This window comes from Cervus elaphus, chromosome 8, assembly GCF_910594005.1.
Source record: "Cervus elaphus chromosome 8, mCerEla1.1, whole genome shotgun sequence".
Classification (NCBI taxonomy): domain Eukaryota; kingdom Metazoa; phylum Chordata; class Mammalia; order Artiodactyla; family Cervidae; genus Cervus; species Cervus elaphus.
Genome location: NC_057822.1, coordinates 36,155,919 through 36,180,561, shown reverse-complemented (window position 1 = coordinate 36,180,561; position 24,643 = coordinate 36,155,919). Strand labels below are relative to the sequence as shown.

Genomic DNA, 24,643 nt, shown 5'->3' with positions numbered 1-24,643 from the left:
AAGAATGGGAATTATTAGTTTTGCTGAAACAAACAGTCCTTCTTAACACTCAAAGTGAAACTGTTAGTCACTCAGTCCTGTCAGACACTTGCTCAGGGATGGGTTTAAAAAGAGAGGAAAAGATGACCAAAATGAATTGGAAGTCATTAAATGGTTTCGGATTCCAGCCAATTTTTTCACCTACTGACACAAACCAAAATTAGGCTATCGGTTTACATCTGGAACCTTATATACATATTATTTTCAATATTTATTTTTATCTAGATACATATAAAAATTTCCAAAGCCAGTGCTTAAGAATGTGAGCTAAGAGAAGCTTTCTAAGGTCTTAGTACCTTAAGCACACTTTAAGGACCACAAAGAGATGCATTAGACAAATCAAGTACAACTTTCATCCAAAGCAGTAGAGGTGGTAGTTTAGTCGCTACATTGTGTTTGACTCTTTGAGACCCCGTGGACTGTAGCCCATCAGGCCCCTCTGTCCATGCGATTTCCCAGGCAAGAATACTGGAGTGGGTTGTCATTTCCTCCTCCAGGGGATCTTCCCGACCCAGGTATCAAACCTGAGTCTCCTGCATTATGGGCGAATTCTTCACTGACTGAGCCACCAGTGAAGCCCATTTAGAGTTCTGGTGGGTGATATTTCCAACAGAAGAAGATGCTAACAAGTTGGGAGACCTAGGATCTAAATCCCCAATTGGTGTGACTCTAGATTAAGTCTTTCTGCAAAAGATGGAACTGATACTTATGAAGGCTTATTTAGATACAATAATGAACAGAATTACAGGATTTGGTGCCATATGGCGTATGAGCCTCTACTTTTGATATAATTTATAGTTTTGGTCCTGGTCCTAATTCAGTGTACTGCGTACGTCTTTTAAACAATGAATTCAGTGCTGTCTTTGCCAGGCAGGGGCTGGGCATTTGGGGTGGGAGGGAGGCAGTGTTGTGAAGTCAGGCAGGAGGCAGTGCTGGCAGGGAACGAGACGATTCCGACCGTAAGGCTTTCGTGGACACTGAACATGCATGAAGTTCTGTAGGCACACTCAGATTCCACTTGATGCACAGAATATTGTTCACATGCAGTTTAAAATGCGAGAGCTGAATGACTGGATTCTCCTCAAACTTGCAGAAGTTCTCAAAATGGCCTAAAAACTACATTTTATGTTGATACTTATGCACCTATCAGAATGGACTTTGAGGATTAAAAATTAAATCATTTCAAATAGATAATAATGTGCAAATGGAAAATGCAATACTTGGGTTTCCAGATTTCTTATTATAACCAAACACACAGAAGCAGAGGGTAAGACACCTCCTGATGATCTGCTTCAAAGAAAGGTCATGAGGCCATCCAGTCACTGACACGTATGACTAACTCACCTTGGCATGTCAAGGTTGTTGTTCTTTCCTGAAAACTTTCAAGAATCTGTATTTACTTCTGGAAATAGAGAGTCAGTGAGGGAAGTGTGCCAGAAAAATAAAGGAATTTAAGCTTAAAGTGTCACAACCCCTAATTATAAAACTCTGACTTGAGAAGTGCAGACTAAACGTCACCGTTGGTCTCTAACTGCCAGTAACACTCCAAGTATGGTTATGCATTCAAAAGCAATAATAAGGTTTTATTTTTCAGCTCTGCCTTTCTTGTTTAGTTAGACGGAAATGACACATGTGAGGTTGATTTGGCATTATTACAGTTGCTCAACCAGCTATGGACATTTATATCCAAGCTCTCTTGTTGAACGTATTAATGAAACATTTTCTGTTATGCTACACTGTAGTTTGGGAAATTGAGGTGGGGCACCTTTACCATCATTAAAAATCAGTATTCTTTTGCCATGAATTCTTATTCTTAAGCACAAGTGCCGATTTCTCCTTCAGCAGAGTTAGACAAGCCCCTGGAAATGATGCTCTCATGAGGAGCCCTCTTCTGATCTCCCCTTCCAGGTTATGCTTGCTATAATACTCGATTTGCCCTCGGTCTATCTGGCTTTGGCTGATGTCCCCAAGAGTATTAGCACCAAAGAACTGTTGAACATGGCATATGCTGTGCTTAGCTGCTCAGTCATGTCCAACTCTTTGCAACCCCTTGGACGAGAGCCTGCCAGGCCCCTCTGTCCATGGGATTCTCCAGGCAGGAATACTGGAACGGGCTGCCATGCCCTCCTCCAGGGAATCTTCCCAAACCAGGGATCCAACCCAGGTCTCCCACATTGTAGGCAGATTCTTCACCATCTAAGCCACCGGGGAAGCCCAAGAATACTGGAGTGGGTAGCCTATCCCTTCTCCAGGGCATCTTCCCAGCCCAGGAATCAAACTGGGGTCTCCCACATTGCAGGCAGATTCTTTACCAGTTGAGCTACCAGGGAAACCCCGGAACATGGCATATTCAGCTATTTTTCAGGTAAATTACACAAAATCCATTGAAAAGGCTCCTTAGTTTTGTGCTCTAACTGCGCTTTAGGCAGCAGATCCTTCCTTGTTTTCTAGTGATTTTGTTCTTACTCCTGGAATTTCTTTCAGTGGGCTGTGCCTTATAATGAGGAGCAGTACTAATTCAAGGCATCTGCTCAAACAGCAGAGCAGAGCAGAGGGCACTTCATAGAGAAGAACAGGTCAAAACACTTAGCCTGCACAAGTGGCATGAGGTGGGCACCTACAAATCAAACGGCATCTCAAAGCGCAGGGCCTTTACGTTAACACACTTCAGATACACTTTGGCAAGCACTGTTGGTGTTTAGTCATTGCACTGTGTCTGACTCTTTGCAACCCCAGGGACTGTAGCCCGCCAGGCTCCTTTGTCCATGGGATCTCCCAGGCAAGCTACAGTGGGTTGTGATTTCCTTCTCCAGGGAATCCTGACCCAGGGATCAGACCTGTATCTCCTGCACTGGCAGGCAGGTTCTTTACCACTGAGGCACCTGGGAAGCCCTTGGCAGGCACTACTCTTGTTTATCTAGGCCAGGTAATTACCAGGAGAGTGAGGCAGCCGTTGACTATGAAAAACTGAGCCAGAGCACTTGTTTTCTCACCCTAGACAGTACAGTAGGAACCACATTCTAGTTCCATCATCACCACCTCTTACCTGCATCAGGTAGTAATAAATTCCTGCCAGGCCATGAGCAGCCCCCACATAATATTCTTGGTACCATTCATACATCAGTGGAGTCTTTCCTGTGAACCTTCTCTTCCTAGCTAGGTCTTCTCCAGAAGTTAAGACTGTTTCACAAATCTACAGAGAGAAACGCAACCAGAATAAGGAAAGCATTAGAATGGAGACAAGGGATTTTTGCTAACAGGTACTGGGGAACACGGCAAGTTAGACATCATCTTGTGGCCATGAATGGGCACAGTTTGACTCTGTGCTCAGAGAAGCACATGGGATTATTCTGTCTCAAAGAGGGAGAGTCTGGAAGATTTTGAACTCTTTTTTACTATAGCTCATAAGAAAGCAAAACTCCCTCAGGTACAGAAGGAACACTTGCACCTCAGAGGTCAGCTCTGGCCCTTATCTTCCTCTGAATGGCCCCTGAAGTCTCAGATGGAGCAGCTGGACTCCTGACTGACTCATCCCCTTCAGTTTCCCACAGCACCCCACGTGAGGCTGGTGGTGCTGGGGTCATGCTTGACCTTCAGAGGTCAAGGTACATCTTCCTGGCCAGCTACCTGGGATGTGCTGACGAGGAAAACAAAACCAACAGTTTAGGCAGACAGGAAGTGGGATCCTAAAAAGACGCCAGAAAGCATAAAAACGTGGTACCTGCTGAACATGGCTCTGAGGAATCTTTTCCTCTCCAAAGTTCTTATTCACAAACAGAAGAGCACTAATGTAGCCCATTCTTCCATAGAGCATTTCACTTGGAGCACGGGAATCAATCTTGTTTAAGTGAATCAGCCTGGGAATAAAAATACATGCCTAAGATAATGTGAAAGGGATTGGGTCGAGATAGTTACTTAAAGATGGTACAATTAAAACATACACACATAAATATATAGAGTTATACATATACACATATGTGGGATTATTTATATTAAATATATCAAATAATATTTAAGTATATTTACATATAACTTACATTAGTATACTCTAAATATTAAGTAGGCTGGGCCAGACCATAAATGAGTAGTCAGGGTCAGTGATTAACCATCAACTATGTTTCTTTTCTTCAGTTCACAAGGGAACAGACAAACAAGAAATTCAAAGAATGCAGGGACACAGGATTATGGCTGGGACCACCTACAGTTTCCCGAGCCCCTCATGGCAGCACACCCGGAGGCCAGCAGTTGGCGTCCAAGAAGCCAAGAACTACTGGCTATGGTAACATTCAGTCTGAGGAAGTGTTTCCATAACATGAAATGCCTGCGGCAGCCCAGTTATCACCTTTCCTGGTTTACCTCTGGAGCGTGTCATCTGGCCTGGCTGAAGTGTTTGCTCAGCAGCCTGACCTACCACCGTCAGTTACACATACAGACAGCACAAAGGGATCAGTCAGGCCCCCTGCTTCCTCGGTCTCCTGGCATCTAGTCTTTCCTTTGAAACAGCCCTGGTTACCAATTTCTTGTGTATTCCGAGAATTATTTTATGCACAGGTAAGAATACATAAACTTATTTATAAACATGTTTCCCCAAATGTTTTGTGACTCAGCTACTTAACAATTCATCTGGACAATCATTCCTGATCAGCACACACTGAATAATCTCTGTCTTTATCACAGGTGCATAGTATTCCACCGAATGATTATAATTTATTAGTTCCCTATTGATAGACTCAGTTCAGCTGCCCCCCACCCCCCACCCCAGAAAAGTTATTTTTGGTTCTGGTCCCAGGTGAGATGGAGTAAGAATAAGCCATCCTGCCTCTCACAGCACATGTAGGACCAGAACCTACAGAGAACGTGTGAAGCTATTTGAAAACCCTGAAAGGTAAACAGTAGCCAGCAGAATGGGGATGACCAGAATTTGAAGTACTACTGCCAAACCAGTGGTGAGTTTACCACATTTTCCCCTCTGGTATTTCCCTGGCCTGAACTCAGGGCTGCCTGAAGCCTGGAAGTGGGCATCAGTGGGCTGGAAGAGTCCTGGAAGAAGCCCTTCAGTTCTGTCTCAGAAAAGAAGAGGAAAGGGAACTCTTAAGAGAGTGGTGAAACACTTCATTTTTCTGTTCACTCCCCAGGCCACCAGGAATCGCATGCTGGCAGAAGTGAAGGCACCGGGAGCCCACAGGGGCCAGAACTCTGAGAGGGACCTGCCCACGCATACTGGAGAGGCTGTAGCCCCAGGAGTGTTGAGGGGGCGGGAGGCCCTTCGCCTCACTTCTCTTTCCAGCCTCCCCATCACTTGACCCCCCAGATGCAGGCCCAATCGTGGGACGTGTGTGGCTGAGTAGGGTGACCGAAGCCTCACTTCTTTCCGGAGAATCAAAACAGGAAGCCCCAGAGAACCAGGAAGTACGTGGAGTTCACAGAGGGATACCGGCTCAGAGAAGCAACTATACTTGTAGTCTGAACTCTGAGAATGAACTTTTTTTTTCTTTTTCTCTTTTGGTGGGGGGCAGGAAATATGATAGCTAGGAAAAATGTCATTGGTATTTTACATTTTTCATCACATGAAATTTTGAAAGCACATTTCAATGATCCCTAAATTATCCTACAAATTCAATGTGAGACCATTTTAATTATTAAAATGATTTAGGCTTTGATGAAGCTTGACAAAATGATTTTAGTATACTAAAAAAGCATGAGGGAGAGAGTCAGGGACTTCTGGAAAAGAGGAATAATGAGAGGACATTAGTCTTACCAAAAAAAAAAAAATGATCTTGTCATCAGGTAGCTTATGATACTAAACATGCTATTTAATCTCTATACTTTAAATTTCTCAACTATAAGATGAATGATGCCTTCCAATTTAAACATTTATTTTTAAAGTAGTGAAGTATAAATTATGCCTGCATATGTATATTATCTAACTTTAGTCTACTTACTAAAAATGTTTAATAAGCATTTGAAGTAACAAAAAAATCATACCCCTGGAGTGACTGGTTATATCTGAAGTATTCTATAAAGAAAGCTGAGTGCCAAAAAATTTGATGCATTTGAACTGTGGTGTGGGAGAAGTCTTGAGAGTCCCTTGGACTGCAAGGAGATCAAACCAGAAATCAGTTCTGAATATTCATTGGAAGGACTGATGCTGAAGCTCCAATATTTTGGCCACCTGATGCAAAGAGCTGACTCATTGGAAAAGACCCTGATGCTGGGAAAGACTGAAGGCAGGAGAAGGGGATGACAGAGGATGAGATGGTTGGATGGCATCACTGACTCGATGGACATGAGTTTGAGTGAGCTCTGGGAGTTGGTGATGGACAGGGAAGCCTGGAGTGCTGCAGTCCATGGGCTCACAAAGAGTCAGACATGAGTGAGTGAGTGAACTGAAGTATTTTAGTAAGGAATCAACATTCAGAGATACCTGGCACTTCAAATAACTTTATAAAAATTTACACTAGAGGATTTGATAACATGAGGAGTAAAGAATGTTAGGAAATATTGGTGGAGTGAGTGGTGAAGATGGGTGGGATGTTTGGGAAATGGTACAGGCTCTAGCCACCGTCTGATGAGTAAGATCCAAGAAGAATCAGGGAGGATGTGGCTTTATCTGAGCCACAAGAACAGGGCAGAGGACTGACTGTGTGCGTGGGTCTTCTTCCTAATAAATGCAGAGTCTGCTTAACTGCTTGTGCCTTCATTTACTCTGGTAAAATGAAGGTTATAGCTGAGCGGGTGCACAGCCCCCTACCTCTAATTTCTGGAGGCTCCCAACATCAACAAACAACAAAAACAAACAGGAAAACAAGAACCTAACAACTGCTACCACCATCAGTAGATAGAGAGGCCTAGCTCTGAAGGGAAGGTACTTGCGAAAAAGAAAACAACCCTCCTCTCCCGAACCCTCCCCAAGCACTTCCACAAGCCTGTGGTGGGAGGGGAACTCTCAGGATTAAAAATGAAGAAGACACACTTTAATAAGCAGAATGAACTGATTTTTTGTTGTTGTTTACAGCAGCTTTACTCATAATTACCAAAACTCGGAATCAACCAAGTTGTCCGTCAGTAGGTGATGTGGATAAGCGAACTGTGGCACATCCAGAGGAATGCGATGATTTTGGTGAGTAAAAAGGGCTGAAACAGTAACTGAGAAAAAGTTAGGAAAGCATCCTTAAGGGAACCTACTCCCCGACAGGAAAGAGAGATTTCAAAGAGCTTGGCCAGTTGCAGTTACTGACAAAGTTAAATGTTTCCATATTTATACCTGAACAAATGGAGTCATCTCAATCAAATTGGTTAAACATGCAAATGCTGGCTTATGCATTTCTTTTCTATTACAAACACAGGCATTAAACTCTCAGTGGAACAGTGGTTATTAGTAGTATGGACACAGTGGTCAGAGGTAGATTTCAATTTTCTCGTAATACCTTGCTTGATTTTTTCCCCCTCCAATGCCAAGAGGGTTATCTGTTATCTGGTCTATAACTACAGGGTGGTTTTTTCCTACTTTAATACCCTCCCTCATCCCCACAAATCTCTAATAATTTTAAAAAATTTAAAAACATTTATTAAGAAAAATTCTATTTTTTTTCCTCACACCAGAACTGGAAGCACAGTAATGTTGAGAACTTAAAATCTGTTAACTAGATACAAACTCAACTGTTGTAGTAAACAGAATAAACATGCCAGAGTTTTCATAAGAATTTATTACAAAGTATTAATATAAATGCATCAAACTGTATAGAATTTAGAGATAGAAAAGCACTTTTCATTTTTGTAAAGGGTATTATTGAAAGAACTATTCAAAGAATGAAATGATTAGCAGTTTTTTAAATAAACACTGCTCTATGGAAGTTACTAAAAACAATTACTACATGTTGCATTAACTCCAACGACTTCTCATCTAAATAAAATGTGTTTGAACCAGTGAATTAGAAAATACCATTCTTTTATTTGCCGTTGTCATGACCTGCATCACCACTGGTGTGTGCTGCGTCTCTCAGTCGTGTCTGACTCTTTGTGACCCCATGGACTGTAGCCCACCAAGCTCCTCTGTCCATGGGGATTCTCCAGGCAAGAATACTGGAGTGGCTTGCCATGCCCTTCTCCAGGGGACCTTCGAAACCCAGGGATCCAACCCAGGTCTCCCACTTTGCCAGCAGATTCTTTACTGTTTGAGCCACGAGGAAAGCCCAGTGGCTTCCACAAGCAACCAGTAATATATAATCAGCATACCAATTATTTTGCAACCAAACATTTGGTTGTTCAAGGTAGATGGTAAGTACTTATTTTCAAATACTTGAAAATAAAGTATTGGTCAGTGCATCTCATTATAATGAGTACTTAAGAAGGAAGTACCTTATTTTTTTATGGATTTGAATTCAATTCGTTAAAACTCATTAGTTGCATGCATCTAAGTTCATAGAGCACTATTTACAATTGCCAAGACATGGAAGCCACCTCAGAGTCTGGGCATAGATGAATGGATAAAGAAGATGTAGGACATATATATTATGGAATATTACTCAGCCATGAAAAGAATGAAATAATGCCATCTGCAGCAACATGGACGGACCTAGAGACTACCACACTAAATGAAGTAAGCTGGGCAGAGAAAGACAAATATCATATGATAGCCCTTATATGTGCAATCTAAAAAAATGACATAAATGAATTTATTTACAAAACAGGAAGAGTCTCACAAACACAGTTAACAAACATATGGTTACCAAAGGGGAAAGGGTCAGGGGAGGAATTAATTAGGAGTATGGGGTTAAAATATAAACATTACTATAGATAAAATAGGCAATCAATAAGGATATGCTATGAGCACAGGGAACTCATATATATATATATTAATATATAATTGTTTAATCACTAAATCATGTCTGACTCTTTTGTAACCCCAGACTGTAGCCCACCAGGTTCCTCTGTCCATGGGATTTCCCAGGTAAGAATACTGGAGTGAGTTGCCATTTCCTTCTCAAGGGGATCTTTCTGATCCAGAGACTAAACCTGTGTCTCCTGCTTAGCAGGATTCTTTACCACTGAGCCACCTGGGAAGCCCATATGTGTATAAAATCAAGTATACTTCAATAAGCGTTTTCCTAGTGGCCCAGACGATAAGAATCTGCCTGCAAATGCTGGAGACCCAGGATTGATGAGTCAGGAAGATCCTCTGGAGAAGGGAGTGGCTACCCACTCCAACATCCTCGCCTGGAAAATTCCATGGACAGAGGAGACTGGTGGGCCTGCAGTCCATGGGGTCGCAGAGTCGGACATGACTGAGCGACTAACACATGCTATACTTCAATAGAAATTAAAAACAAAGTCAGAAAGAGAAAGACTAAAACAATTACTAAAACTAGGTCTTTTAATGTCATGCTTTTAGATGCTATATTATTAAGACAAAATGAAGAAATGACAGCATTTATCAATCATGATGGTTATTTTATGTGTTTTCAGAAACTCGCAAACCCAGAAGCACATCATTGCAGCTCCACTTATTTGTTTTGCTATGTGGATATTAATAGCAACCGATCTTTAGAAGAGACAAGTCATTGACATGTCACTGAAGCAAGAATAAAGACATAAAAACAGGATAATTCTGTTCCACTCCTAGCAGTATTTCCCCAGGGTGTTACCAGAAAGAGTTTTTGCCTTTTATCCTCAAAAGGTTTGTAACTTTTAAAAAAGAAGTCCTTTTCTTATTCATCGCTACAAAAGAGAAAGGGTATACATTTTCTGACCAGAAAGCCAAAGTTCTTCGTCACTCTAAGCACTAGCCTGAAAGCATGTTGTGTGTGAGGGTAAGTCACTTAACTGGGCACAAAACGGGCAATGCTCTTTATTCATGTAGTAGCACCAACTATCTCTGTGAAGGAGGAAGGGAGAAAACAGTATAAATCAAGCTGTGGGAAGAACTAGCACTACTTGCTATCTTTCTCTCCACTTGTCTCAGCCAACTGCCGGACAATTTTGAACAAGAACACATACATGTACACACATTCCTTTTGGGGAGTCACAGACCCCGCCAAGAAAAGTATAAATGTTCTCTCCACACTGAATATAATTTAGGAGTTTTCTATATACCTCTGGAAGCCCTAAGTTTCTCAAGATTCCAAAGCTAAGAAGCCCTACCTTTATTAAATAACTGATGTCATCAAGTAATTTTGGATTTCCTGAAGTTAAATTGAAAAGACTTTGAAATTTTTCACTTAAAAGGGAGGAGATGTGAAAGTAATTTATAAATAATTCTGTTTCTTTTTGGTCTGCCATGAACTTCAGGAATCTAAAAAACCAAACCTGAGGCCAAAAAGAGGTATTTTTCTATCATACACCTGCATTCTATATTTTTAACCTTAAGTCTATAAATAAAGTATTGCTGAAATGCTGTAAAACAAAAAATGATATAAATAACACTTTTAATACCAAGGTATCAAGAAAAAACAAATTTTATTCTAAGTGTTTTATAATAAGCCAATATTAATAAATGGTATTGTTCCCTAAAGAGTGTTTCTTAGAACAACAGACCCTAAAAAGTCCTGAGGTTGCCTAAGAGACAAGTGTGGCAAATTCTGCTCCCTAGAGTCAGCTGAGTTTCCCCTGGGTTTAAAAGTTACTGAAGACTCTGAGAAGCCAGTAAAAGCATGCTGTAACTTTAATTAGTATTTCCGCACTGCATCTGAATACACAAATCTTGTTTTCATTTAATACCTAATAACATTCGTCATTTATGAAACTATTACTATTTGGCTGTACATATTTTGAGAGAGGCTGACATTATATGGAGAATATCAGTTCAGTTGCTCAGTCGTATCCGACTCCTTGCAACCCCATGGACTGCAGCACACAAGGCCCCCGTGTCCATCACCAACTCCCAGCGTCTACTCAAACTCATGTCCATTGAGTCGGTGATGCCATCCAACCATCTCATCCTCTGCCGTACCCTTCTCCTCCCGCCTTCAATCTTTCCCAGCATCAGGGTCTTCTCAAATGAGTCAGTTCTTTGCATCAGGTGGCCAAAGTATTGAAGTTTCAGCTTCAGCATTACTCCTTCCAATGAGTATTTAGGACTGATTTCCTTTAGGATGGACTGGTTGGATCTCCTTGCAGTCCAAGGGACTCTCAAGAGTCTTCTCCAACACCACAGTTCAAAAGCATCAATTCTTTGGCGTTCAGCTTTCTTTACAGTCCAAATCTCACATTCAACACGACTACTGGAAAAACCATAGCTTTGACTAGACAGACCTTCGTTGGCAAAGCAATGTCTCTGCTTTTTAATGTGCTATCTAGGTTGGTCATAACTTTTCTTCCAAGGAGCAAGCGTCTTTTAATTTCATGGCTGCAGTCACTGTCTACAGTGATTTTGGATCCCCCCCAAAATAAAGTCTGTCACTGTTTCCATTGTTTCCCCATCTATTTGCCATGAAGTAATGGGACCAGATGCCATGATGGTAGTTTTCTGAATGTCGAGTTTTAAGCCAACTTTTTCACTCTCCTCTTTCACTTTCATCAAAAGGCTCTTTAGTTCTTCTTCGCTTTCTGCCATAAGGGTGGTGTCATCTGCATATCTGAGGTTATTGATATTTCTCCTGGCAACCTAAGTCCAGCTTGTGCTTCATCCAGCCCAGTGTTTCTCATGATGTACTCTGCATGTAAGTTAAATAAGCAGGGTGTCAAATATACAGCCTTGACGTATTCTTTCCCAATCTGGAACCAATCTATTGTTCCATGTCCAGTTCTAACTGTTGCTTCCTGACTTCCATACAGATTTCTCAGGAGGCAGGTCGGGTGGTCTGGTATTCCCATCTTTCAGAATTTTCCAGTTTGTTGTGATCCACACAGTCAAAGGCTTTGGCATAGTCAATAAAGCAGAAGTAGATGTTTTTCTGCAACTCTCTCGCTTTTTCAATGATCCAACGGACAATGGCAAATTAGATCTCTGGTTCCTCTGCCTTTTCTAAATCCAGCTTGAACATCTGAAAGTTCACGGTTCATGTATTGCTGAAGCCGGGGTTGGAGAATTTTGAGCATTACTTTGCTAGTGTGTGAGATGAGTACAATTGTCCAGTAGTTTAAGTGTTCTTTGGCATTGCCTTTCTTTGGGATTGTAATGAAAACTTACCTTTTCCAGTCCTGTGGCCACTGCTGAGTTTTCAAGGCTACTACAATTTATTTTTATGAAACTTAAGAGTGATTCATTGAATGAGACTTTCTTGCGAACCTCTAAAGCAGAGGGATCCTCAGCAAATAAAACCAGAAATACTAATGCTATTCTAACAGTAATTTATAGGAATGAAGAGTGAGAATCAAAAACCATGGTCAGTTCAGAGATGATCACTTACTAAAATCATGGATCCACTTGAAAAACAGGCTAAACCTTTACCAGAGAAGATATTAAAATGGTGCACTGGGATGACCCTGAGGGATGGGATGGGGAGGGACGTGGCAGGGAGCTTCAGGATGGGGGACACATGTACTCCCATGGCTGATTCATGTCAGTGTTTGGCAAAAACCACTACAATACTGTAAAGTAATTAACCTCCAATTAAAAAAAAATGGCAAATAAGTATATGAAATGATGCCCCTCAACATATGTCATCACAGAAATGCAAATTAAGACAATGAGATACCAGTACACATCTATTAACATGGCCAAAATTTGGAACACTGACAACACCAAATGCAGACAAAGATGGGAGCAATAAGAACTCTTATTCATTGCTGGTGGGAATGCAAAATGGTACAGCCACTCTGGAAGACAGTTTAAGTTTTTTCCAAAATGAAACATAGTCTTATCACACAATTCAGCAATTATGATCCTCGGTATTTTACTGAAAAGAGCTGGAAACATATGTCCACACAAAAACCTGAATATGAATGTTTTTCACAGCTTTGTTTATAGTTGGTAAAACTTGAAAGAAACCAAAGTGTTCTTCAATAGGTGAATGAATACATAAGCTATGGTACCTTTAGACAGTGGAATATTATTCGGTGCTACAAATAAGAGCTATGGAGCCATGAACAGACATGGAGAAATCTAAATGCATACTACCCATGAAAGGAGCCAATCTGAAAACGCTATATACTATACGATTCCAACTCTATGACATTCTGGAAAAGGCAAAACAATGGAGATGGTAAAAAGAACAATAGGAAGAAGGGAGGAGAGATTAATAAGCACAGCACAGAGGATTTCAAGAGCAGTGAAACTACTCTGTATGATACTGTAACGATGTATACCTGTCATTATACGCTTATCCAATCCCATAAAATGTACAAAGCCAAGAGTGAACTACAGACTTTGGGTGATATGACGTGTCAACACAGGTTCATCAACTGTGGCTAGCGTACTCTGTGGGGGATGTTGATAATGGTGGGGGTGGGGGAGCGGTGGTGCTATGCATGTACAGACCAGGGGATGTAGGGGAAGTTTCTGTACCTTCCTCTCAGTTTTGTTGGGAACTGAAAACTGCTCTGAAAAGTCAGGTCTGTTAAACAACAAAACAAAAACCTCTGCTGGAATTGCAACTCTCTGTGTGTAAGAATATTTAGGGGGAGCCTTGGGATTCCCTGGTAGCTCAGCTGGTAAAGAATCCGCCTGCAATGCAGGAGACCCTGGTTCGATTCCTGGGTCAGGAAGACTCCTGGAGAAGGGGTAGGCTACCCACTCCAGTATTCCTGGGCTTCCCTGGTGGCTCAGCAGGTAAAGAATCCGCCTGCAATGTGGGACACCTGGGTTCGATCCCTGGGTTGGGAAGATCCCCTGGAGAAGGGCGAGGCTACCCACTCCAGTATTCTGGCCTGGAGAATTCCATGGACTACAGTCCCTGGGGTCTCCAAGAGTCAGACATGACTGAGTGACTTTCACTTTAACAGTACGGCATGCAGAGTTGCAAGGCAGACAGATTTCTTAGTAGAATTCTGAAAGTGTTCAACAAACTTTACTAAAGCAAAAACTGTAGTTTGTTAGTATAAAAGTTTCATAATTCTTCATTATTCACAAGCTTCTCGGGGCTGCCCTGATTTATATTAAAATGAAACTGGATTTGCAAGTCATTAGTTCTGTAAGAGCCATTTTGGCTCTGTGATCCCTCGGGAGGCCTCTTCCGCCCACTACAGCACATGCACCACATTTCTTCGAATTATTGATCCTGGATAGCACCCTGGACTAGTAATCACATGACTAGGCTTTTGATCCCATTTACCTTAAGGAACTGAGGTTTGATCTGGAACATGTCAGTGTCATTACATCTTGCAATAAATAAGGATTACAATGGTTGTTCCTTAACTACAACTCAGGAATAATGTGAGACTTGATCAAATGACAGCAGTAAGATTTACTGCTGAGAGAAAAGTAAATTCAATAAAACGTTCTTCTGCTAACACACACGGAGTTAAGGCAAAACGTGTAGATAGTAATTCTCAAAAAGAAACATGAGTACCGGGTGATGCACTCTTCCGCCTGCTTCTCGTTGTTCATCTTGTGATGCACCACAGCAGCGGCCGCCAGGGGGCCCCCGTCCCCGCAGAGGAAGGTTATGGAGTGCTTGCTCAAAGAGTTCAGACTCTGCTTTACGTAGCCATGTGCCATCTGTAGGTAGGCAGGGTCCCCGAACACATCGTAGAGATGTAAGTAAAGCACAGCAATACCTGAAAAGCAAAAAGAAAATCATGTACAGATAAGGAAAGGGCAGTTGACTGTATTGTTCTGGGGTATTGTCTACTCAGCACTGTTGATTTTTGATAAGCTAACAGCAAACATGTAAATTATCTAAAGTTCAGATGACCTTAGTTCTAGACTCAGCTTTATTACTAAGTAGCTCTAAGGAAAATACTCACTTTTTCTCAGTTTCCTCATCAACTCAAAATTAAAATAGGAACTCTAAGAACGCTAAACCCAAGTTTACTACGAATCCTTGTTACGCTCCAGCTATTGTGTTCTTTTCTTTTGAGAGTCCTCCTATTTTATTTATTTTTGGCTGTCATGGGTCTTCACTGCCGCATGGGCTGTTCTCTAGCTGCGGCGAGCAGGGGCTACTCTCTAGCTGCGGTGCACAGCCTTCTCATGGTGGTGGCTTCTTGTGCTGCGAAGCGGGGACTTCAGGCCACGTGAGGTTCAGTGGTCGCGGCACGTGGGCTCAGCAGCTGTGGCCCCCCGGCTCTGGAGCACAGGCTAAAGGGTTGTGGTGCAGGGGCTTACTTGCCCCACGGCATGTGGGATCGTCCCGGATCAGGGTTGAAACCTGTGTCTCCTGCATTGGCAGGTGGATTCTTTAACACCGAGTCACCAGGGAAGCCGCTGATAGTATTGTTTTTGATGACAAAAATTATACGTCACCAATTTTTGGTATAATAAATCATCACCTATCTATTTTACAAATAACAATTTACTTAATAATAAACAAGAAATGTTTGTTCTTATGAGCTGAAAAAAATTCAAAGACTGGGGAATGAAAAACTCAATTTTTCTTTGTATAGAAGATCATGTTTTGCATGAGAAGGTAGGTAGAGTAATAATCAAATCCTCCATCCCAGTACCGTTCCAGGCAGGGATTATATGAAAACTATTAAGCTATTTGAGATCTAAGAAAATAAATTCAGTTTCTCAATTTTTTTTTTAACCCTGTTGAAGACCCAGCCACTTTAGGAACTATACTAGAAAAGCTGCCAATAACTTTTGCTTTGGGCTTTGATTTGCTTCTTATCCTGCTCTTGAAGGTTGCTACATGTAATTGAGGCCTTGTGTGCATGTCCACATTCCAAATGCCTGTCACAGTAGATAGAGCCTTTTCTCGGAAGCCGACTGGTCTCAGGGCAGACTCAGAGTGGTGGGGTAGAGAGCCTGCCTGCCTGCAGCATTTCCAGAAACTCATTTCTTCCCTTAAAGTACATTTTCCATCTCATTTACCATTTTTAGAAGATACAGAGCCTCTGTTTAAATCTAAATTAATAGAGCCAATCTCTTCATGGATTTCGGGGCTGTAAAAATGCAGTTTGCAAAATTACTTTTCACTGTACTGAGGACAATTTTAAATTTAGATAGTTTTCTCATTTTGCATGGGTAACCTCCAAAGCTTTGTGCTACAGACAATTCAATTTCGCATGTATATTAAGGCCAAATTTTCATTTCCTGCCAAAGTTAATAACCTTGTCTGCTCTTTCAAAGTGGCCTGGTGTTAGTAATTCCATAAGCTGCTGATCAGACATACCAATACTTAAGGTTTATAGACATAAGTGTACAAAGCCATGCATGTGGGTTAGAAAAAAAAATTCTCCTTTTCACAAATGATCAACGTCAAGAGCTTCTTCTAGAATTAGGTTCTTAATAGGCTTCATCTCCATCCATACCAGGCGTCTGCAGACAATCTGTTTAAACTGTTACTCTTTGATTTTGCCCTCCTGTTCCCATCACTGCCTGAACTCCCCTAATTAAGTTATGTAGGCACCAAAGCCAGATAATGACATGACTGAGGTCCAAGAAAATAAAAAGTGATTAAATACAAGCCCGATGATTGTTTTCCTTTTCAGACCTTTGTCTCTCATTATCAACAATTCCTTTTGGACTAAACATTTAACAAACAAAACTCATTAAAGGTGTGTGCAATTTTAAAGTCTGATGCATTTCTCGTGAAAAAATGTAATTATTTACAAGTCTCATGATACTTCACTTAGATGGAAATTTTTTTTATTTCTTTTTGATCAGCAGAAAATTAGCTTTCCACAGCTTCAGGTTCTATTTCTGTGTTTTCATTCTGGGCCTCTGTGTCCACATATTTTGATTAAGCAATCTTCTGCAGGTTTATAGTTTACACTACCTACCTTCTTCCCTGCTATGAGACACTGAAGGAAGAGAAGGGTTTCGAGTGAGGAGTGCTACTGCCAATTAGAAAAATCTACCTGGGCAAACTTATTATAAATCAGTCTGTGTGTGTGTGGTAGTCGTCAGTCATGTCAGACTCTTTGAGACCCCATGGAATGTAGCTGTCCACGGGGAATCTCTAGGAAAGAATACTGGAGTGGGCTGCTATTTCCTTCTTCAGGGGATCTTCCCTGACCCAGGGATCGAACCCAGGTCTCCTGCATTGCAGGCAGATTCTTTACCATCTGAGTTACCGGGGAAGCATAAACCAGTCTAGGTCAGGAAAAGAAAGCAAGATGCATTATAATAGTCAAAGACATTTAATGTTCCATCAATATATTTTACCCCAGGGAGCCTAATAAAAGAAAAAATGAGGGAATTGTCTGTGACCAAACATCTTGAACTTGATTCTTATGATCTTCTAACCTTTGACAATAGTCATGTATACAACATCATCTTTGCATAATACTGAAGGCTGACTGATAACTGGCAAGGTGGGAAATAAAAGATACAACCTCAAGGGCTCTCAGGGTAAACTCATCCAGTCCTTACATTTCCTCACAACCCTGGCCTCAATCCAGGCTTTTAAACTCTCTTTTCAAATGGAATTTTTAAATCAAAATAAATGTGTCCTTCATGGAAAAAGTCAAACAGTACTGCAACGCTTAATATACATTTGCAGTCTCTTGCCCTACTTCTATTCCTGCCTCCCAGAAGCAACCACTTTCAATAATTTAGTTATTTTCTGTTGTATCTGCCTCATATTTCCAATAACAAGCTATGTGCTTTGTCTCGATTTTTCTTCATCAAATACTTCTGATTCACATTTCACTCCAGAAAAATAAGGGCTTAACTCTTGCAATAGAGACAGCTAAATGGAACCCCGAAATTTATCTCCCTTTTCTGTAAACAATACTGCCTTGGATTTTAGCTAGGCACATGGTTACCCAGAACAGTCTGGGTAAGAACATGTGCATGGGTAAGTTCTGACCAATGAGACAAAGTGGAAATAATAGGGGTAACTTCAGAAAATGTTCTTGAAGGGAGCAGACCTGCTGTTTCTTTTTTCCTGGTTGGAATGTAGAGGTGATGGTGTACCTAGAGCAGCCACTTTAGGCCATGAGGTGGTAGTTCTGTGATGAGGATGGTAAAACATCAAGATCAAAGAAGTTTAGAAGCCAGAGGACTGTGAAGGTGCCACATTATGACTATCTTACACAAGACAGAAATTCTGTTGTGTTAAAGCCACTGTTATTTTAGGTGTATTCCCCTTACGCGAGCAAGCCTAATCCTAAAGAACAAAGCTCTCTTCAAAGCTCAGGAGGTAGGCAGAACGTAGACCACATAGGGTCTTGTAAACCGGTTAAGGATTTGGGGCTTTATTTGAAAAGCACCATTTAAGAGCGTAACTAAGTTTGTGTTTTTAATATTTCACTGCAGAGGGAGGTGGGAAGGATGTTCAAGTGGGAGGGACATGGGTAAATCTATGGCTGATGCATGCTGATGTTTGCTAGAAACCAATGTAATACTATAAAGCAACTATCCTTCAGTTAAAAAAAAATACATTAAAAGATATTTTATAAAAAAAAAAATTTCACTGCAATTGCACTGTAAGATTTGGAAAAGAATATACAGAACAGTGGATGCAGGAGCAGTTAGGAGGATGGCTGAGGAATACAAGTGAGAGGCACAGTAGTTGCAGTAGAGATGAAGTAAGACTGAATGGAAAAGACACCTGTCTGGAAGGTACAAGTCAACAGAACCTGCTGGGGAATGATTGAGAGGGAAATACCAGGAGGACTCCCAGGTGCCTAACTTCAACGGCTGGATGGGCGACGGTGCCACCTCTGAGATGGCCAACACCTCGAGGGGAGGGCCACTTAGGAGGGAAGACTACAGCTGTATCCATTCATAAACTCACTCCCAAATATGATTCCAATTCCTAATGGACATTTGATGTAATGAGAAAGAATGTTTTTAGTGGTTTCTAGGGTAACACCCATCAGAACTGGTCATGAGGCTCAATGCAGGATGATATATGGAGTTTAAACTTTTTAATGTTTTCATCAATCACAGAATATGTTACGAAATCAAGACTATTCTTGGGCTCAAATTTGAGCAGCAGATAAAATGTCCTTCTCTATTGTTTGGTAAGCAAATGGTAGAATAATCAAGATTTCCTTCCTTTTTCTACCCTTTCACCTTTTCTTCTAGACCAGAAAAGACTGAAATGAGATTTAAAATTTGTTTGCAGTTAATTGTAAAAATATGCTCCAGATTGTTTTAGACTTTAGAATTATGTTTTTAAGAAAAAGGAAAGACTGCCCCACCTTTTATGAATCTGGATGAAGTTTTCATTGATATAAAATTTAAGTTAAAATATTCTTCTATTATTTTAGCTGGCCCACTCCATGATGACCACCGTCATTAAACTATGAAAACTAATGCTTTTTGGTCTTAATTTGACTATCTGGTTAGGAAACATACTGACCTATTTTAAAGAGAAGATAACCCACATGAAGCTATACACTGAGATTATTAGTAAAGCAAAATCTAATCCATTATTTTCCCATTAATCTTCAAGTCATTAAAGGTGACTTTATAAGAAGTATTGGGGAAAATATTCTAATTCTGTCAAGCAATGAGTACTTTTCTTCAGGAAGAAGAGACCATTCCTGCTCTGGATGGTGTCTTTACTTCCCAAAGGGAACAGGAAAGCTGTTACTGGGCCGCCACCTCCAGTTTACATGTAAAGTCAGACACGTTTAAGTAATATCAGTAAAAATGAATCAATCAAGTGCCATTTAGAATGAAGCATGATAAGTCAGTAATTGCTTTAGAAACAGCATGTTAATTCTGTGGTTATTCATAGCCTCGGACGCTGACCTGGTAGAGGAGGAACAGACAGGTGGACACAGTACCCTCTATAGCACCCTCTTCTACCCCAGAGATAAAAAAACATCATCAGGAAGGAGGTATGGGCAGAGTGTGGACTGAAAGGGAAGCTTCATTTGTGGGAAGCCTGAAACAGAGCAAACGCAGAGAGTGCTCCCAGCACATGGAATCATCTAAGCAAATCCACGTGGACAAGAAGACCAGGGGATGACCTGGCTAGTAAGACTGGACTCCTTGGGGGTTCAAATTGTTAAAAACGAGACACAGAAATTTAGATTTAATGCTAATTTACTGTCAATTTATGTGAAGAAGGAGTATTCAAAAACACTATTTTTCAAAGATAAATTCAGCCATATGTGTTAGTCTAGGTCCTGCAAGATGGGACTGAACATGCAGGACTTCACTAGGGACACAAGTAACATGAAGGGTACCGCAGGGCCTCATGCCAGCAACTGCATGCTGCTCCCACGTGCGGCCCCTGGACCAGAGGGGGTCTCACCTAACTAGAAAGAAGTTGAGAGGTCTAACCCTCCTGGAAACCAAGAAGGAGAGGGGCAACCAGATATGAATGAGCACTAGAACTGTCTGATACAGGGCCTGGTGGGGAGGTGGCAGAAAGAGGAAGCCAGATCTTGGACAGGTCAGTTCTGAGATGTTCATCAGACATCTCAGTGGAGATATCAAGCAGGCAGCAGGATGCATGGGTCTGAGTTTAGGGAAGACAGGTTGGACAAATGTCCTCCAGAAAATAAAAAAAGAACCTACTTATCTCCTATGATCTCAGAGGCCAGTAGAAACCCAGATATCTATTACTTTGATCTAATAACTTGTGGAATCTGTCTGGTTGCTCAGAACTACAGTGTTCACTATGACAGACTGCAACCATTAAGTATCTACAGAAACCTAAGTTAGTTAAAATTAACAAATTTAAAATTCAGTTTCCCAGTCACACTGGCCACATTTCCAACACTTGGAAATGTAATTAACATATGGCTAGTGGCTGCTGAATGGACAGCAAAGAAACATATTCATCACTGCAGAAAGGTTCAAGGACATTACTGCATTAGGGACAGATGTCCTTCTTTATATAAAAAGTTCAGGATGTCTGGCACTGCTTACAGATCATCCCAGGAATCTCTCGGTTTTAAATTGTTGAAAACTAATTTACTTGAAAGACAAAAAACAAATAAAACTTTGCTGTAACGGATCCTGGCTTTCAGTATAAATGCTCTGAACCAGATTTTTTTCTATTCTGTTTCCTTCTGTAGCTACAACTCTGGCAAGGGAGGGTGAATTGTTTAGGGGCACTTCTAAATCTGCAATTTCCTTACTCAGCTACTTATCCCCAGCAGTACTATAAATATAGCCAGCTGTTGAGAAGTAATTAATAGGAAGCCTTTGAATTTCTGAGGGATCATTAGTCCTATTCATCTTGACCAATCAAGACCTTGATGCATCTCAAATGTCTATGGAGATGATAAAAATCTCCACAGATGTATGAAGCTCTCAAAGCACTTCTCCGTAATTCTGCATTTGAGATTATTCCTTAACATTATTCATTTATTTTACAACCAGCCTACGCTGACATAAAAACCTCTGCCTTGGTAGTTCAGCTCTGCAAGTTATTTCCTTACAGGTTAGGTGCTTTTGAAGATTCTTCTTCATGTATGCTCTGGTGGGGAAAATCACGTTCAGATTATGGATACTGCTGCAACCACTGGAGATGTTCGGTCAACGCCCAAGAACGGGTCTTAATAATTTTGAGTGATATGGAGACAAGAACTTCCTAAAGGAGGGGGAATGGGTTGCTTCACCCTAAGTTTCAAATGAACGGTTCTCTAGTTGAAATTTCAAAAGCTCATCAATTTTTTTTTTGTTCAGATTAATAGACATATGAGAAATGAAAGTTTTCTCTAAATAACCCCATCTAGTATGATCACCTGCTTTCTAAGCAGGCTGGTATTTTCTAATGCATTATTTTTAATAATTATCTTAACCGTGTGTGTTTTGAGTCTGTGTGTTTCCATTTCCTCAGCAAAACGACAGCATCTTTAGGGCGGGGTTCCCGGTCCCTGCAGTCATTCCCCACAGAGTCTGGATGCAAGCACTGGACGGACCAGTACATCCAGTCTGTCTTCAGACTGAAGCTGGGCGTAGCGCAGGCTTCCCAAATACTCCAGCACTTTTAATACAGGTAAGCTGAGGAGGAAACTAGTTGTGACTTTAAATCCTTAATTTAAAAATACTGACCCAAACGAAGAGGTGGAATTGTAAATAAAAAAAGGCAAATGAGCACGCTGAAGAGGTGTCTTCTTTTCTCCATTATCTATTTCCAGAACCAAACAGGAAGAGAGATTAAAATTGAAAAAAAAGAGGGATATTATACTTTCCTCCTTCCTTCCCTCAGTGCCCTGCAGAGTACTGTTTCCTAACTGTCAAATTAGGAAGCGCTCCTATTCGTTATTCAGACTACCATGGAAAGTGAAAGTGTTAGTCGCTCAGTTGTGTCTGACTCTTTGCGACCCCATGCACTGCAGCCCCCTGCTAGGCTCCTCTATCCACGGCATTCTCCAGGCAAGAATACTGGACTGGGTAGCCATTCCCTTCTCCAGGGGGTCTTCCTGACCCAGGGATTGAACCCGGGTCTCCCACATTGCAGGAAGATTCTTTACCGTTTGAACCATCAGGTAAGCCTTAGACTGCCATAATAGGTGATAAATCCTTTAACACAATAGTTATTAACAGTACAGGTTCGTGACTCACTGCTTGAGATCGAAGCCTATTTATGCTACTTCCTAGCTGTGTGATCTCACTCCACTTACTAAACCTATGTGTGCCTGAGCATCTTTATCTATTAACTGGAAATAACAGTAGCTACTCCATGTATGTGTGTGTGCATGCTAAGTCGTCTCAGTCATGTCTGACTCTTTGTGACCCATGGACTGTAGCCTGCCAGGCTCCTCTGTCCATGGGATTCTCCATGCAAGAATACTAGAGTGGGTTGCCATGCCTCCTCCAGGGGATCTTCCAGACCCAGGGATCAAACCTGTGTCTCTTATGTCTCATGCATTGGCAGGCAGGTTCTTTAACAATAGCGCCATCTGGGAAGCCCAGCTACTCCATAATTAACTGTAAATCATTCTGATCAGTACAACAGTCTTCAGCACCCAGTAACTACTCAATGAATGCCCAACTCCCATTAGTCTGTGATTCTCTCTGAGTGCTGAATGAGTTGCTTTGTCTCAACACTGATGCCTGATCTAAAGGGACAGAAAATACAGAGGGAACCATATTCTTCTTCCTCCTCCTATCTCCTGCCTCTCTCCTCTCTCACTGGCTCCTCTGAGGAGGGTTAGCAAAGTGTTTCCTGCACATGTTCTGAAAATCTTCCCCGAATAAGGCCGTCTCTCTTCTCCTCAATCCTGTTTTCATGTTGTCATCTACTCCTTGGCTGTCCAGAGGCTCTTTAAGTCTAGGGAGTTCTCAGGTGGCATGGTGGTCAAAAATCCTCCTGACAATGCAGGACATGCAGGTGACTTGGGTTTTGATCCCTGGGTCAGGAAGATCCTCTGGAGCAGGAAATGGCAACGCACTCCAGTATTCTTGCCTGGAGAATCCCTTGGTCAGAGGAGCTAGGTGGGCTATAGTCCACTGGGTCGCAAAGAATTGGACACAACTGAGCATGCACGCACATGACAGCAGGTAAGTTTAAACTGGGGGCAAGAAGGAGGAAGCCCACTTTATGTCCAGGTCTAAACGATATGCTCTTTATCCAATCCTGCCAAGTATAAAGTGAATATTATGTATGAGCCCTGTCTCATTGCTGAGTTCATTTCTCAATTGCATCAGAGGTTGAAGGGAATGGGATGTAATGAACTCTTTCACATCCTTGAGACATGAAATGAGTTGGATTCTCACTCTTTCCCCATTCTAGTTTTGTTTGTTACTGCTTTTAGTTTGCACAGATGGTAGCTAGAGTAGTAAAAGACAGGTCATTTCCCTTTCACTTATCCATTCATTCATTCAACAAATATTTATTAAGCACCAACTATGGACTTGGCATTGTGTTAACTGCTAAAGTTAATGGAATGAAATTGACAAGACATGCCACCTGGTATTGTGGGTAAAAATCAAATGCTTAGATGTATGTCTTCTTTCTTTACCTCCTGTCAATTCTTCTGATCTACCTACAAACACTCTCACCCTGCTTCCCCCAAGCACACTGGTGATATCTAAACCCTACAGCTGTTTCAGGCCTCAGTCTCAGCCATTTATTAGTAAGATCACTGACAGTGCAATGACATCCGCACCTTATAAACTGTAGGCATAAAGAAAGCAGGCAGCATTCACGGTGCATGCATCTATCCAGTGATCATCGTGAAGGGCCCTCACAGCCCCACTGGAGATCCACGCCACTGATTCCTTCCATTTGTCCTAACAGTGTTGGGTGGGAGGCACCGATGCCTCTCATGACAGTGAAGGACACTTGGTCAAGGCTCAAATTAGACACTGACATGCTGGCTTTGACAAAGAGCTACTTAGAAGAATATCAAATTGCAAAGAAAAGACACCTGGCCAGAGCAATTCCTTTCAAATATCTGGTATCAGCAGAAACTAAGACCCACATGCTAAAACTGTAGCTCAGAGGCTATACATTTGGCAGATCAGAGGAACAGCATCTTGAAACACTTTAATAACTTGCATTTAGAGCGTGAGTTAATATTACTCTAGGGATTATGCTGCACATCCTCTTATTTAAAATGTTATCTAATACTTGAAAAGAGGAAATATATGCCAATCTTAGCCTCATTAACTTTGCGAGTTGGTACAGAAGATTGGGTCATG

General features: G+C 41.4%; 1 protein-coding gene across 3 annotated transcripts in view; it reads right to left on the bottom strand.

Annotated features, from left to right (window-relative positions):
* The window catches only part of LANCL1 (LanC like 1), a 47,564-nt gene that overhangs the window by 11,338 nt on the left and 11,583 nt on the right, over window positions 1-24,643 (bottom strand). For all 3 annotated transcript variants that reach the window (XM_043910160.1, XM_043910161.1, XM_043910162.1), the window contains exons 4-6: window positions 14,487-14,694; window positions 3,761-3,896; window positions 3,086-3,232 (exon numbers count right to left, since the gene is read on the bottom strand). In XM_043910160.1, the coding sequence (XP_043766095.1) occupies window positions 3,086-3,232; window positions 3,761-3,896; window positions 14,487-14,694 (491 nt within the window). The remainder of the gene's footprint in view (window positions 1-3,085; window positions 3,233-3,760; window positions 3,897-14,486; window positions 14,695-24,643) is intronic.